We start from the raw sequence: 12885 nt of genomic DNA on the forward strand, positions 1-12885 counted from the left end.
CACTTATCAGTAATGTAGTGTAAATAAGTGTGATGAATATTCACTTTGCAAGAAAATTTCCAGTGCGTGCCCCTAAATTTTCAGGTTAGGGGTCACTTGTATTCCAAGTAAAAACAAAGTTAAACTGGAGCCCTGCTTTGAACGTGTCTGTGAATGTGTTGTTGCAAGGCATTTTTGCGGTTGCCCTCGTCAACGCCTCTACAAAACAAACCGGTTGAGCAGCCCGCTAAAAAGACTTTTTGCAAATTTTGTTTTGTCTCATGGAGAAGTTGAACAAGAAACACAAAGCAGCAGCAGAAGTACAAAGTGTAACTTGTTCTTTTCACCGCCTAGAGGGCGCTCTGTGATGAGTTTTGCTTGAAGAAGGCAGGAATGCGGCGCCGCCATGCCGTCCGGACCAGCCTTTTTCTTTTCGGGCCGCCGGCTTCCTTCGTAGGGGGAGAGGGGGGGGCGGGGGGTCGTCTTGAGAAGATAAACCTTGATTGAAACGGGCTGAAGCTGCAAGCCCGGGAGGCTCTGAGTCCACAGGAGACAAAAAGTTTCATTTGAATTCTCGCGACGAGAACCGTATGAGTGCAAGTTCACCTGCTGTCACGGGATCAGGACTTCCAGGAAGTTTTAAGCCGCCAGGAGGCGCTCGCTGCCTTTGGACCTGCGCGACGACATGAAAAACACAAGAAAGATTGGATGTCTGGGATGTTGGTACAGGGCATCCACACATTAGGAACTTTTCGCAGCAAAATCACTCTGCGGAAACAAAAAGTAGAATACTGCTTTAAGTTGACTGTACTGTACTGACACCTAAAACAAATGAGAATCAAACCAACACCAGAATGTTCAACCAAACCGTGCAGCATAATGTTGAAAGTCTGCTAGCGCCACAGATGAAACTCGCATCGGCATTCTTTTCTCGACTCTCGCTCACCTGCACATGACGCCGTGCCCGGGTTCCACGTGACACTCCGCGCCGTCCCCGCATCGTCCCGGCTGGAGCTCGCAGACACTCCGACACGGAAGGCCGTCCACGGACAGGAAGCCCGGCTCGCACTGGCAACGCGCTTCTCCGGACCTTGCCGACCTCATTGGCTCCAGGACGCAGCGAGAGCCACCCCCGCACCCCAGGAACTTGCAAGGGTCGGCCCGGTCCGCTACGGGGACCAGTCACATGATCAGGTTGTTCAGTTGTTATTGATTGACTACCCTGAATATTTGAGGTGTTTCCCTCCTCCAACACACTTGATTGAAATGATCAGCTCATCAGCAAGCTCCGCCGGAGCCTGATAACGATCCCGATCATTTGAATCAGGTGTGTGGCAGGAGGAAAACATCTAAAACACACAAGATGGCGGCCCTTGAGGACCCCAGTTGGACACCTGTGCTCTAGAGCATTCTCCATTTGGGCTCCAGCACTCTGGGCTGACCTGCCTGCAGAAATCAGAGCTGCTTACCTCAGTGGAGATGTTTCAATCTCAATGTAAGACTTAATTGCGTTTCGTTAAACCACACTTGGGGCTGTTTTACTACCTCTCTCTTGCCCCCTCCTCTCCTGTTTGGAGAGGGGGCTAGGTGATGCCGACTGACTGAATCTGATGCTGTTGCTTTGTGGATTCTGCACCAAGCGACCAGGGACAAGATCTGCGGTGGGCCACTTCTCTAGAGGCGTTGCTATGGACAACTCTGCATCTACCAACCGGGTCTGGTCCTGAAGAGGAAGCACTTCCCCGAAGGTGTCTTCCTGCTTCTTGCAATGCTTCGTCGCATTAAATGAACTCTCACGCTGTCCTAATTAACATCATGTAGCAAGTACGTTATGGGCCTTAAAATGCAGCCTTAACTGTGCACATGGGTGGAGTTATCTTTCTTTTGGTGTTTTCGTAGATGGCCGCAGGTAGAAAGGGGCGTGTGCGCCATTGTATTGTATTGTGGGAGTGAACACAGCGGATTTACTTCTTGGCCAATGAGAGCGGCTCCACTCGTTCTCACCTGCGCCACAACTTCGACCTGCTTTTAGCTGTTCTAAGGTCTAGTCTACGTCCTGTCACCAAATTGTCTTCCGCGCTATTGTAAAAGAAAACGCCCATTGTCCGCCGGAACACCCAGCATGGCGCAGCGCGGTCCGCAAAATTTCCCAGCGCCGTAAACTAGACTTGCCCTGTCACAAGATGCACCAGTTTTTATTCCAAGCGCACCTGCGCCTGTCTATGAAAATAGAACCCTATGTGTGGATTGTTGCCTACGCGGCATCCATTGCAGCCTCGTCATCCCGGATGGGGGATTCCCCCATCTGTGGGCCCAACTTTTTATTCCCCATGTGGGGTTTGGAGTTTTCCCTTGCCCAGTTGGGGGGAGTGGGGGTGTAGATCAGGGCACGATGCTGATATTTGTCATCCGTGGCCTTGTGAAGCCCTCTGACATTCTTTTGCGATCAAGGTCTATACCGGACTTGTCATGACTATTGAAGACCGAGAACACCGTCTGGAGACTAGACCATTCTTCCCCCATGTATCCAATCACTGACTGGTGACCAGTTCAATGTTTGTCTACATGTGCCCCAACCCTAGTAAGGACAAGCTATTGAGAATGTCCTGAATCCTAATCGCAGCGCCATCACACAGGGGGTGTAAGTCAGCAAGACAGGTCACCTGGCTCGACATCCAGAGAGCGGCTGTCAATGTTGATGTGCAGGTGTGCAGCAGCGGTGGAGCAGAAATCCTGCAGGACACACTGGACTGCCTCCGTGATGTTGTACGGCACTGACTTGGCCAACTTCATCCTGCTGTTAACCACCACGCTGCCTTTGCGGAAGTTCAGGATCTCCAAGTTACGGAATCCCGTCAGGTTGGCCTGCAAGTAGGGCAGCATCTTTTTTTTTTGCGAGGGGGGGGGGGGGGGTCGGAAGGGGGTGCAGGGGGTTGGGCCCAAAGATAACAAATAAAGTGAGAAAAAGAGTGCAGACTTGACCAAGGTCTTTCATTCTGCTCAGTTATTTTCTTTGACACAGAGAGAATAAACCATACCGTATTCAAGCTAGGCTTAGGTGCACTTTTGGCTGATCAGAAATGTCACATTTTCAAAGAAAACCCATTTAGCCAAATGGACCCAAATCCCCTAACAAGAAGGCCGCCAGCTCCATTAGCCACATTCATTGTGACTCACCACATTAAGGAAGGTGTTCTCCAAGGACCTGTACTCAGGTGACGTCTTGTTGAAGAGGTCCTCGGAGAAGTCAAAGTTGGTGACGCGCAGGCTGAAGAAGACCACCAGCTCCCGGCCGTGACTGGCTGTGGTCATGGCCGGTGTGGTCAGGTATCTCACAGTGGGCTTGACTGTGATGCTGTCGGACGTGTGCTCCTGAAAAAAGCCACTCCCTTCGTCCGGTGGGTCCGTGATCACCAGGTCGGTTCGCTCCAATTCCTCCGCCAGGTCCCTGACAGCCTTGCCGACAGCGCCCTCCGTAGTGACTGGCATACTCTTCTGGTTATCAGCTTCTTTCATGTCCTCCTCAATGATGATGACAGACGGTGAACTTTGTTCATGAGGTTCCGCCACCTCAAAGAGTCCAAAGTCCACAGTTGGACCGTGAGAAGAGAATGTAGGAACAGAAGTCATTGGCGGTGCTGCTGAGGAGTATGAATCTGGTTTCACAGGTATCACTCTCACACTGGCATCACTTTCTTCTTTTTCAGTCTCTTCCAGTAAGTCCTCCTCTGATGTGGTGCCCCCGTCTGGAGGAGTCATATCTTTCAAAATGATGGAGAGAAAACCTTGGTGTAATTGGAATAAGAACATCAACGTGGAGGTTCCAAGTTGTTACTCACCTGCTGGCTCAGCATAAGTCTCGACTGATTCTGCAGAGTTGACGTCATGGCCCACTTGATGGTCCGCACCATCCGATCCCTTCTCAGAAAGCAAGTTGTCAAAGATCGAATGTTTGGGTTCACCTACGCCCCCCCCACCTGCTACTGGAATGACGGGCAAATGACCTTCCTCCAGAGGCCCCTGGCCTGGTGCGACCTCACCAGTATTTTCTTCGAAGAGAAGATCTTTTTCCCCATCAAATGGGGCGAACACCTTAATGGATTCAGCTTGTGGTTCAGTAGAGTCGTGTCCCAGGACTGGTTCTAAAATGAAGTGAAGTGGATCCTCTGAATTTGGTCGAGGAATATCAATTGTTTCCTCTTCTAGTTCTGCAGTCTCTGCTTGTACTTCGCCCGTTGTTTCTGGCGGTAACTCCTTCTCTTCTGCTTGTAGTACTTTTATTGAATTGTCAATTTCTTTGTCTGCTTCTGACTCAGAAACGTCTCCTGTCTCCTCCTCGGCTTCTAAAGGATCTCCTGGATCGAGTCCAACGTCCACGAGCGATCCTCCATTAGGTTCGGAATCTCCTGCTGGTGTTTGCGATTCTGCAATTTCCTCTTCTCCTATTGCATTCCCCTCCCTTACATTTGTCTCCGGTTCTGGTTGTGACCCTGGAGGATCGTCAGCAAGTGCCTCGTCTGACTCTACGAATGAGTCCTTTGGAGTTGGAACCACAGCAGACTCTTCTTCAGTTGTTTTTGGAACATCAGTCATTTGCTCCTCAGGTGTTGTGACACCTGTCGGAGACGGTTCCTCTGAGACAGTCGTTGTTTCCACAAAGACATCAGGCAAGAATTCTCCTGAAACACCAGGTAACGTTTCCTTGTTTGGAAGGTTTTGTTCCTCTAGAGCATCAGCTAAATGTTCCTCTGAAAAAACAGTTAACGGTTCTTCAAGAAAAGTAGTTATTGTTTCCTCTGACACGACGCTTTGATGTCTGGCATCATCTTGCTCATGTCCTTGTTCTCGCTCGGAAAATCGTCCTACGTCTTCTCCGGGTGGTTCTTCTGCCTTTCCCTTCTGCTCAACCACATCATCTAAACTGCCTTGCGGGTTTAATACTACAAGTTCCTCGTCCCCGGTTCCAGGAACATCAAAAGCTAAGTCAGGTAGTTCAGCGACCCTCACGGCTTGTTGGTTTCCTTCTATCATCTCCTCATCTGGCATGTAAATATTCTCCCCCTCCTGCTTGGAAACCTCAGTTGGTGCCGGTGTCTGGTCCAAAATCTCAAGGATTTCCTGAGCAGGTTTCTCTGCTAACACTTTCTGTGGTATTGCTGACTCAGCCTGCAATTCCAAACTGCCTTCAGTGGGGGAATGAAGTTGTGGAACGCCCAAGTCTGGTAGGGAATTACCTTTGGCAAGAACCTGCATTGGGTCAGTGGACGTCAGGCCTGTGGCAGATGACAGCGTCGTGGCGACAAGACCAAAATCCAAAAGTTCCTTGTCAGCAGCAGGCGAGTTCCGTGAAATGTGTGCGGTGGGGCTCCGGCTCTCCTCAGACATCAGGTCCAGGTCAGTCATTGTCGGCGGGCTCAGTGTGTAGTCACGGACAAGTTCTCCAGTTTCAGTATGATGGAAAGTCTCAATTTTATGAGAAATGATCAACTCCTCTTCATTGGATGGCTCCAGTGCATCTGGCTCAAACCTCAGATCCTCCTCATTCTCATTGTTGGGATCCAGTAGCGTGACCAGCGCGTTCTCCTTCTCCAAGGGGGGGAGGGGTACCGCCGGGCGAAGTTTATCAAGCTCTGGGTCATCCAGGAACACTTCAAATTCGTTGTGGGAGTCAGGTTCACCGGCCTGAGAAGCGACATGACAACACTCATCAGACGCCATCTTTTCCCACCTTTCCTTCCTCTGCATTTGTGATTACCTCCATGCCAGCTTCCCGTGAGGAGGACCATGTCGGCCCCGGAAGGGCCTCCTCTGCTAGCAAGCAAGCAATCACAGTTGTACAATTGAAATTTCCCACAATTTTCTACATACAGTATGACCTCCACCGTACCTGGGTCAAACGTCAAGGATTCCAAATCAACTGGAAGGGATGCCTCCTCGCGCAAAGCTTTTCTCACCGTCTCTCTCAGTTTTGAGTTGGCTGACGTCGTAGCAGCGGCGTCCACCGCCTCAGGGCGGGTTCCTGGGGAGCTCATTTCAAAGACCAGGGAGTAGTGGACCGTGATTCCGCCGACACTTGAAGAGGAATCGGACAAACTGCTTTGGCAACAAACTGACAAATTACCAGAAAGACAGCCGGGGATCTAATTACCTGTCAGCTTCCTGTGTCTCGCTTGCGTTGGGAACAAAGAATGGGAAATTTGATCAAACTGCTGTTGACATTTTAGCAGACTCAAGCCCACGAGCGGTGGGTGGGGCCTACCTGATCCGCAATACACGGATGCTTTTAAATCCTGGAAGTTTGTCAAAAACGTGCTGCATCTGTGGAAGAAACACTTTGTTCAAACACAGCAATATTGAGCACCATCAAGGTCCTCGGTGCCTTCGCTAATCACGTGGCAAGGAGCCAACATGTGGGAGAACATGAATGGCTGCCGTCTATCTTTGGCCAGCTGGAATCTTGTGTGACATAATAGTCTTTGGAATGTAATCAGGTAACTTCCTGCTGTGAATGGACCTGATGTGACTCCATCAACTCCAAGCACCGCTTCTCCTTACACCACAATGAGGACAAGAAAGGACAGCGTGGCTGCCGTGCAACGGCACCGTTGCACATTTGGTGTGTGAAGGTGGGATTGTGTTTAAAAGTAGAATGTGATGAAAGCTTGAAGGTGTAAAGATGTTTGGGTGAAAACGTTTCACGGGGTCAATCATCTGGGATGAAGTCAGGAGCAAAACTGGAAGCCCGCCTTACACATTTTTTCAGGAAATTATTTTGAACTTCTCTGGAAGTTCTCTAGTTTCGAGAAGTTTTCAAGACGTTCTTTGAACTTCGTTAGAAGTTCTCTGGAAGAGCACACCGCACAACCCACCTGGTCCTGCAGGTGGTGAGCCAGGTCAACGTACTGGGGAGAGTCTGGGTCGTCCAGCAGTTCTCGGTATCCCGGATCCACTAGGTCGATGCTGAACTCGACCCTCTGCTCCGCTGGACTCTCAGGGACAACATTAGGAATGTCAGAGTCCTTTGCCGTGAAGAGGGAGAAGACAATTTTATCCCGATTCTGGTCTTTGGAGATCAGTATACTTTGTTGGTGATTGTTATTTTGTAGCCGCTGCACAAATGCAGCAACTCCAAATATATACAGCATTGCTCCTACCTCCTCTACTTCCACTGCGGTGGTCCACTGCTGAACAGGGACAGCGCTTGGAGAGGCAGTGGCCTGGCTGAGGAGGGTGACGGTGGTCGGAGCTTCTGGAGCAACAGAACATGGAAGAACACGGGTCAAAGCCGCCAGAGCTGTTGGTGGCAAAGTAAGTTGTCGAAGAAGTGAAATTATTTTTCTGCTGCGATGATCCGAAGCACTTTCCTACCTGGTGTGTCGGAAGTCACGGGGCCGGGAGTCGGCAAACCTCTGCGGAAGAACACGAGTGTTCAGGTAGATACATTTATGGTTACCAATAGTTGTATGTCATGTAGAAATGAAAAGTACTGTAGATGATCATGTGGTTGGAAATGTCAATCAGGATCATCCGTCAAAGAAAGGTTGTGGCCGCCTACCGTGATTGCGGCTGCTCGTTTCTGCGGCGCTTCATCCTCTGCACACAAACACACAAACACCCCAAATACTGTGTGAGTGTCCCGCCAAACGACCTGAATAGAAAGTGTCACGTTTGCCAATGTTGTTTTACTCACAAGTCAGTAAATAAGGATTACTGCAATCAACTTTTCATTTCCATGCCAAGGCTATTACTGCTGATTACTATTCAGGCTTAGACATTTTCATGAAGCAAGCTTCTTTCTTAATCTTTATCTTGAGCTGGCAAGGCAACACTTTGAAAGACTCTGTCAAGTCAATTCTGGGATTTGTAAATACAATCTACATGTTTGTTGATAATCGCTGAGAGCATGCAAAGACTGAGAACTATGTAGCGTTAAAACGGGTTATCACCATTTTTTTTGGGGGGGGGGTGGCTAAAACAGCGCCTCGTGACGCACTTTGGCTTAGGCATGAGTGCCCCTCCCCCACTAAATGAAAACATGAGCACCTTCCTTTGTATGAGTGGTTATCAGGTGCGCCTGAGCGTTACTTGGGCACAGCACACACCGAGCGACGTGACCGAAGTGGAGCATTTCAAAAAGATGACAGTCGGCAACTCTTCGCTGCACAGAGCGGTGAAGTACGTTGCGTTGACCGAGGCGCTGCCATGGGAAAAAACTACGACCCTGCATCAAGTGTTGAGGCTCTAGATTCAATGTACTGTAGCGTGTCATTTTTCATTGAATTCAACTCCACTTTATTGAGTGCAAAAAGATCAGCGCCCCATTCAACTGACCGCACCTGTACATTGCAGCGACGGAGTCTGCGCCTTGCGTTTTAGTCACAGGCACATATGAAAAAATGAGAAATGCAGTTAGGTATTACTGTCAAACTATCTAACAGGAAGGGATGTGTAGGCATAAGAAGGGTTGGAGGTGTGTGGTACTTGACAGTTTCAACTTGAGTGGGGCTTTCTTTAAGTGTACATGCCCACAGCTTTGAAGAACAGAGGGAAAGGGCTTGTTTTTCACCATTAGGAGGTCTCATTTTATATACTTGTCCGTTCTTTTGGAATCGTTGAGATTTGCCAGTGTTATTCGCGAGACACTTTTCGATAGTGTGTCAAATGCATAAGACCTCTCTTTTCACTTTGCAGATACTTCAAACGTGCGTGTGTGATTTGCTCGCATGTTAGACGACGCAGTTGCTGTTGGTGGTCTTCACCCTGTGGATCATGTCCAGGTGCTCCTCAGAATTGCTGAAGTTTCTGGCGATGTCGGCAATGCAGAGCGACTCCCATTGACACGCGTGAACCCATCGCTGGTACTCGGTGGTCCCGGGAATCCTGTCAAAGAAGATCCTGTAGGCCTCCCACACGGCCTCCTGGCACACTGGAGCGGAAAAGAAAGAAGACAAAATGAGGATTGACAAATGAAGACCGGCAAACCAACGTGTGGACAAGCGCACCTCGGAGCTTGTAGTATGCCTGATGACTGGCCAGAACCTCGCCGATGCTCTCCTGAGGGCAGATCCTCACCCCGGAGTGCAGGAAAAGCGACCTCTTGGATCGGCGCCTGCCCAGCTCCGACGGCCATTTTCCAGTGGGCGACGGCGGCGGCGACGACGGCGGCGGCGACGTTGGGGGCGGCGACGTTGGCGACAGCGGCGGCTTCAGGATTGTTGCCAGTGTTGCGGACGGCGAGACCACCTCCTCTTTCAGATCCAAGTCCCGCAGGGCACTCCTGCCTGCATTGGAGAACAACACTGAAGCTTAAAATGTCAAGTCCTGCCTGCTTCCAGCGCCCTCCATCCATCCGTCCATCCGTCCGTCCATCCAAGAAACAAGTTCCTGTTCTGAAATGCGGTGGAATTTCAGGAGGGGCAAACTCATTTCTTCTTCTCAATGACTGTCTTTTGATGTCGTTATTGTCGGAGCAATTCTTCGAAGCGGGCTCCACAGCAACTCTCCCCCCGTTCCAATTTCTCGGGACGCAAGTTAACTTTTGGAATGTCATGGTTTCCTGAATATATTTGCCATAACATCAAAGTCAAGGATATTGACACATAATGTGTCAAAAGGAATTACTCTTGGTTGGTGTCTTGATTGAGAACAACCACAAAACCTCATTGTACTAGTGAAAAGCATTTGTGAAGTGTGATTATTAATGGCATCCAAAAAGCTAACTGCATGGGGTCGGGTATTCGCACACCTGGACTCTCGATAAGTTATTGAGTTTGGAGGTGTGAACTACAGACATTCAGACTGTTCAAAGCCCCTCAAACTATTGGAATGTGCTGTGCACAACAACAGGCTCGCGGAGCTTTTGGCCGACGTAAGCTCAGGAATTGTTGATTTACGTCGAGCTGGTACGAGTTACAAAGTTATTTCACGGATTTTAGAAATGCATCCGTTTATCAAAGGCAAACAATTTACAGATGTGGGCATCCAGTCAAAATGACACCAAAAGCACAACCAAGACTCAACAGTGAGGTCAAGAAACTACGCCTAATGACTTGAAGGCATTATTAGAACTGGCGAAACAGCTCTGTTCAGGAGTCTACAACACGCAAAACATTGAACAAGCAGGTTGAAGCCACCGGACGCTACAAAGGAAGCCACTTCGTACTTGGAAAAAACAAAACAAAAAAACCAACGCCCGACACCTGAAATTTGCGAAAGAGCACGTTGACACTCCCCAGCAGTTTTGGCAAAATGTTTTGTTGTGACTGAACCATTTGGAAAAAAGCCCAAAACAGTGGCCAGTGTTCTGTCCTGATTTGGAATCATTGAGGACATGCTGAATTCCCAATTCTTCAGGATCACGTGAGCAGGTGTGCACGTCAGGCCAAACTGTGGAGAAGGCGGGCCAAGCAAAAGGACAAGGGAACAGAATGTTTTCTTTTGCCATGGCTTGACGTGAAGACGTCCGCAAAATGTGCCCAAGCTGGAGCAGTTGTACCAAGAATACATTTGCCGATAGCTCGAGCAGCTCGCATCTTCGGGCCAACATTTTCAGAATGCTGGCAAATCTTCTGCACTGTAGGCTATTCATACTTGAATGTTGTCTTTGGGTGTGACCTCATGGCTTTGTGTGCGCTTTGTGCAAGACCAAGCAAAAGCCCAAACGGTCTTTCAGGACGCCTGGGTGGCTATGTGGACAGAACAAGCAGACGCCGGCGGATTGGACCCGAACCCTGACAAGGAACGTGAGCAGCTGTCCTCCAAGTCCCTTTTCACTGCAACGCGGCGCGATTGCCGCCAGTGTTTGTGCAGTTTGTGTGAGCGGGATGAAGGATTACTTACGCAATCCTAATGAGCTTTCACAGTTCAAAAAGTCTCCCGAGTCTTTGCCATCCTCGTCAATGTCGTCATTCTCCACAAACACCAAAGAAGCGGACTCACCTTGGACCTGCCAGGCGACAAGGAGCAGCAGTCCCAAGGCCCCAAACATTGTGGGGGGGAGGAGGGGAAAAAAAAAAACACAAGTAGCCGATAGGTGGACAGCGAGATGCTCTGCTCCGGTGGCGGACGTCACATGAAGGCCAACGAGCGTCCGCGTTCCGAAGCCTCCCGAGCAATTGTGGCATCGGCCGGCGGCAGAGGGAAAGTGCCGCTGGCTCCGCCCAAAGGAATTGTGGGACAGCTATGAGGTTAAAAAAGTAGACTCTGTTTTGGGAATAATCTGTTTATCTGCTGCTCAGACATAATCCCGCTTTACCATCGCAGCTCGCTGCCCTCATCCTGTTAGCGGATTTCACCCGCTGCACCAGCTGGACCCCCAGCCAGGAAGATGCCCCGCAATCACTGCGACATTCCCGCTCGAGATGAGCCGAAATCACCCTGGCGTTCCTGTTTACAATTCCCCGGAATCACCGCAACGGTCCTGTTTGAGATGCTCCAGAATCACTGTAACGGTTCCCCTCAAGATGCCCTGCGATCGCTGTAACCTTCCTGTTCAAGATGCCCCGCAATCGCTGCAACATTTTGGCGCAAGATGCCCCGGAATCACCGGGAAAAAAATTCCCATTCAAGATGTACCTGGAATCACCGCAATGTTGCTGGTACGATTCCTGATAATCACAGCAACTGTCTCTCTCAAGATGCCCAAGAAAAAACGTCATGTTCCTGCTCAAGATTTCCTGGAATCACTGCAACTTTTCAACTCAAGATTCCCCGGAATCACCGGAATGTTCCTGTTCACGATTACCCAGAATCCCTGCAACCTTTCTGTTCAAGATGCCCCCGACATGTACGCAACATTCTCATCCAACATGCGTGTGATCACGGCACGTCGTGTGACGATCATGAATAAATGGATCCGTGTTTGGATACAAATGGATACATATAAAACATGCATCTAAAATGAACACTTGTAATATGCATAGTAGTAGTAATATTAATGTCAGAATTAGAAGTCGGCATTTAGTCACAATTAGTAGTCGTAGTAGGAGTACATACACACACACACGCACACACACAAGTGATACGTTGTTTTGGAAAAGGTTCTATTTCAATGTTGGGCTATTTTGGTGCTGCGTGTGTGTGTGTGTGGATGTGGGTGTGTGTGTGTTTGCGCTGGGATAAAATCCAGACGCCGACGCCGATAATCCTGTTAATTTTCTCTGTGTTTAAGATGAAGACTCAGAGTAATGTGCTACGTCTGGACCAAACAAACATCACTTCCTGTTTGTACAACAACATCATACTTCATTATTACATCCTCGTCACCGATAACCACACAACCCAACATGATGACAGTCTGCCAGAATTACATTTTCTGTCTTGTGTTTTTTTCAAGCTCCGCAAAAAGCCTTTATTACGGTGGCCCCCGAAACATGTCCAAGGCAACCCCAGTCAATCAACGTGGCCCTCAAGATGGCTGCTATGCATCCACTGCGTGCGGCGACGTTCCGGGCCCCCATTTCAGCCCGGCAATTGCAGATGGAGAGGCCCCCGGGGCGCACGACCGATGGCCTTCTGCCGCACCAGCGAGGACCAAAACACTAACCGATGAGCGGTGACAGTGTTTTTAGCCGGTCTTCCCATTTTGGTGGTACAGTACGTACTGTATAAAGAGAGTCACTCACGCGAGTCACTCAGCTACATTTACGGACAATAAAAAAATAGATAAAAAATACAAGGCTGGCAATCATTTGAGCTAAAGCACCACAAGCATCCCAGGCTTAATTTGAAGTAACATTGAACAGGCAAATTAACCCAAACTTGGTTTTAAAATATAGTAAGTGGGGAAAGAGAAAGGAAGGAGGGAGAAAATTATTTTGTTTCTGTTGGCTGCCTTAAAGACCTATTTGTGTCCGCGTTGTGTGCTCAATAAAGTTTCACGACAGAAAAGGCGGTCAAAATGGAGGC

At 49.3% G+C, this 12885-nt stretch overlaps 1 protein-coding gene and 1 long non-coding RNA gene across 4 annotated transcripts; one reads left to right on the forward strand and one right to left on the reverse strand.

The window, feature by feature from the left end:
• Positions 1-214: 214 nt before the first annotated feature.
• Positions 215-11124, reverse strand: LOC147128632 (interphotoreceptor matrix proteoglycan 1-like). Of its 3 annotated transcripts, none has more exons than XM_086018117.1 (17): positions 10918-11124; positions 8982-9260; positions 8739-8905; positions 7535-7572; positions 7348-7388; positions 7134-7228; positions 6849-6998; positions 6239-6297; positions 6128-6148; positions 5867-6051; positions 5735-5790; positions 3819-5661; positions 3157-3740; positions 2643-2862; positions 926-1148; positions 586-652; positions 215-428 (listed from the first exon to the last, which is right to left on the reverse strand). In XM_086018117.1, the coding sequence occupies exons 1-16, from the start codon at positions 10964-10966 to the stop codon at positions 619-621; spliced, it is 4044 nt and encodes a 1347-aa protein (XP_085874243.1). In that variant the 5' UTR covers positions 10967-11124; the 3' UTR covers positions 215-428; positions 586-618. The 3 variants fall into 3 exon arrangements, with proteins under 3 accessions (XP_085874243.1, XP_085874244.1, XP_085874242.1); XM_086018118.1 differs by having other exon boundaries at positions 215-516; positions 5735-5787; positions 10918-11123; XM_086018116.1 differs by having other exon boundaries at positions 215-516; positions 10918-11123.
• On the forward strand, positions 462-12513 carry LOC147128633 (uncharacterized). Its single transcript, XR_015083744.1, has 4 exons — positions 462-1173; positions 1307-1474; positions 1620-1727; positions 8671-12513. It is a non-coding gene; the product is annotated as an uncharacterized LOC147128633 (long non-coding RNA).
• The last annotated feature ends 372 nt before the right edge of the window (positions 12514-12885 follow it).

This window comes from Filicampus tigris, chromosome 20, assembly GCF_054856515.1.
Source record: "Filicampus tigris isolate MCC_2025a chromosome 20, RoL_Ftig_1.0, whole genome shotgun sequence".
Classification (NCBI taxonomy): Eukaryota; Metazoa; Chordata; class Actinopteri; order Syngnathiformes; family Syngnathidae; genus Filicampus; species Filicampus tigris.

Bases quoted from the DNA above. Each gene is read 5' to 3' on its own strand.
- LOC147128632 (XM_086018117.1), bottom strand. From the start codon at position 10,966: ATGTTTGGGGCCTTGGGACTGCTGCTCCTTGTCGCCTGGCAGGTCCAA. The intron at 6,052-6,127 runs GTAATTAGATCC...TTCCTCTTCAAG, and splicing joins GAGACACAGGAAGCTGACAG to TGTCGGCGGAATCACGGTCC. The intron at 2,863-3,156 runs GTGAGTCACAAT...CAAAAAAAAAAG, and splicing joins AGAACACCTTCCTTAATGTG to ATGCTGCCCTACTTGCAGGC.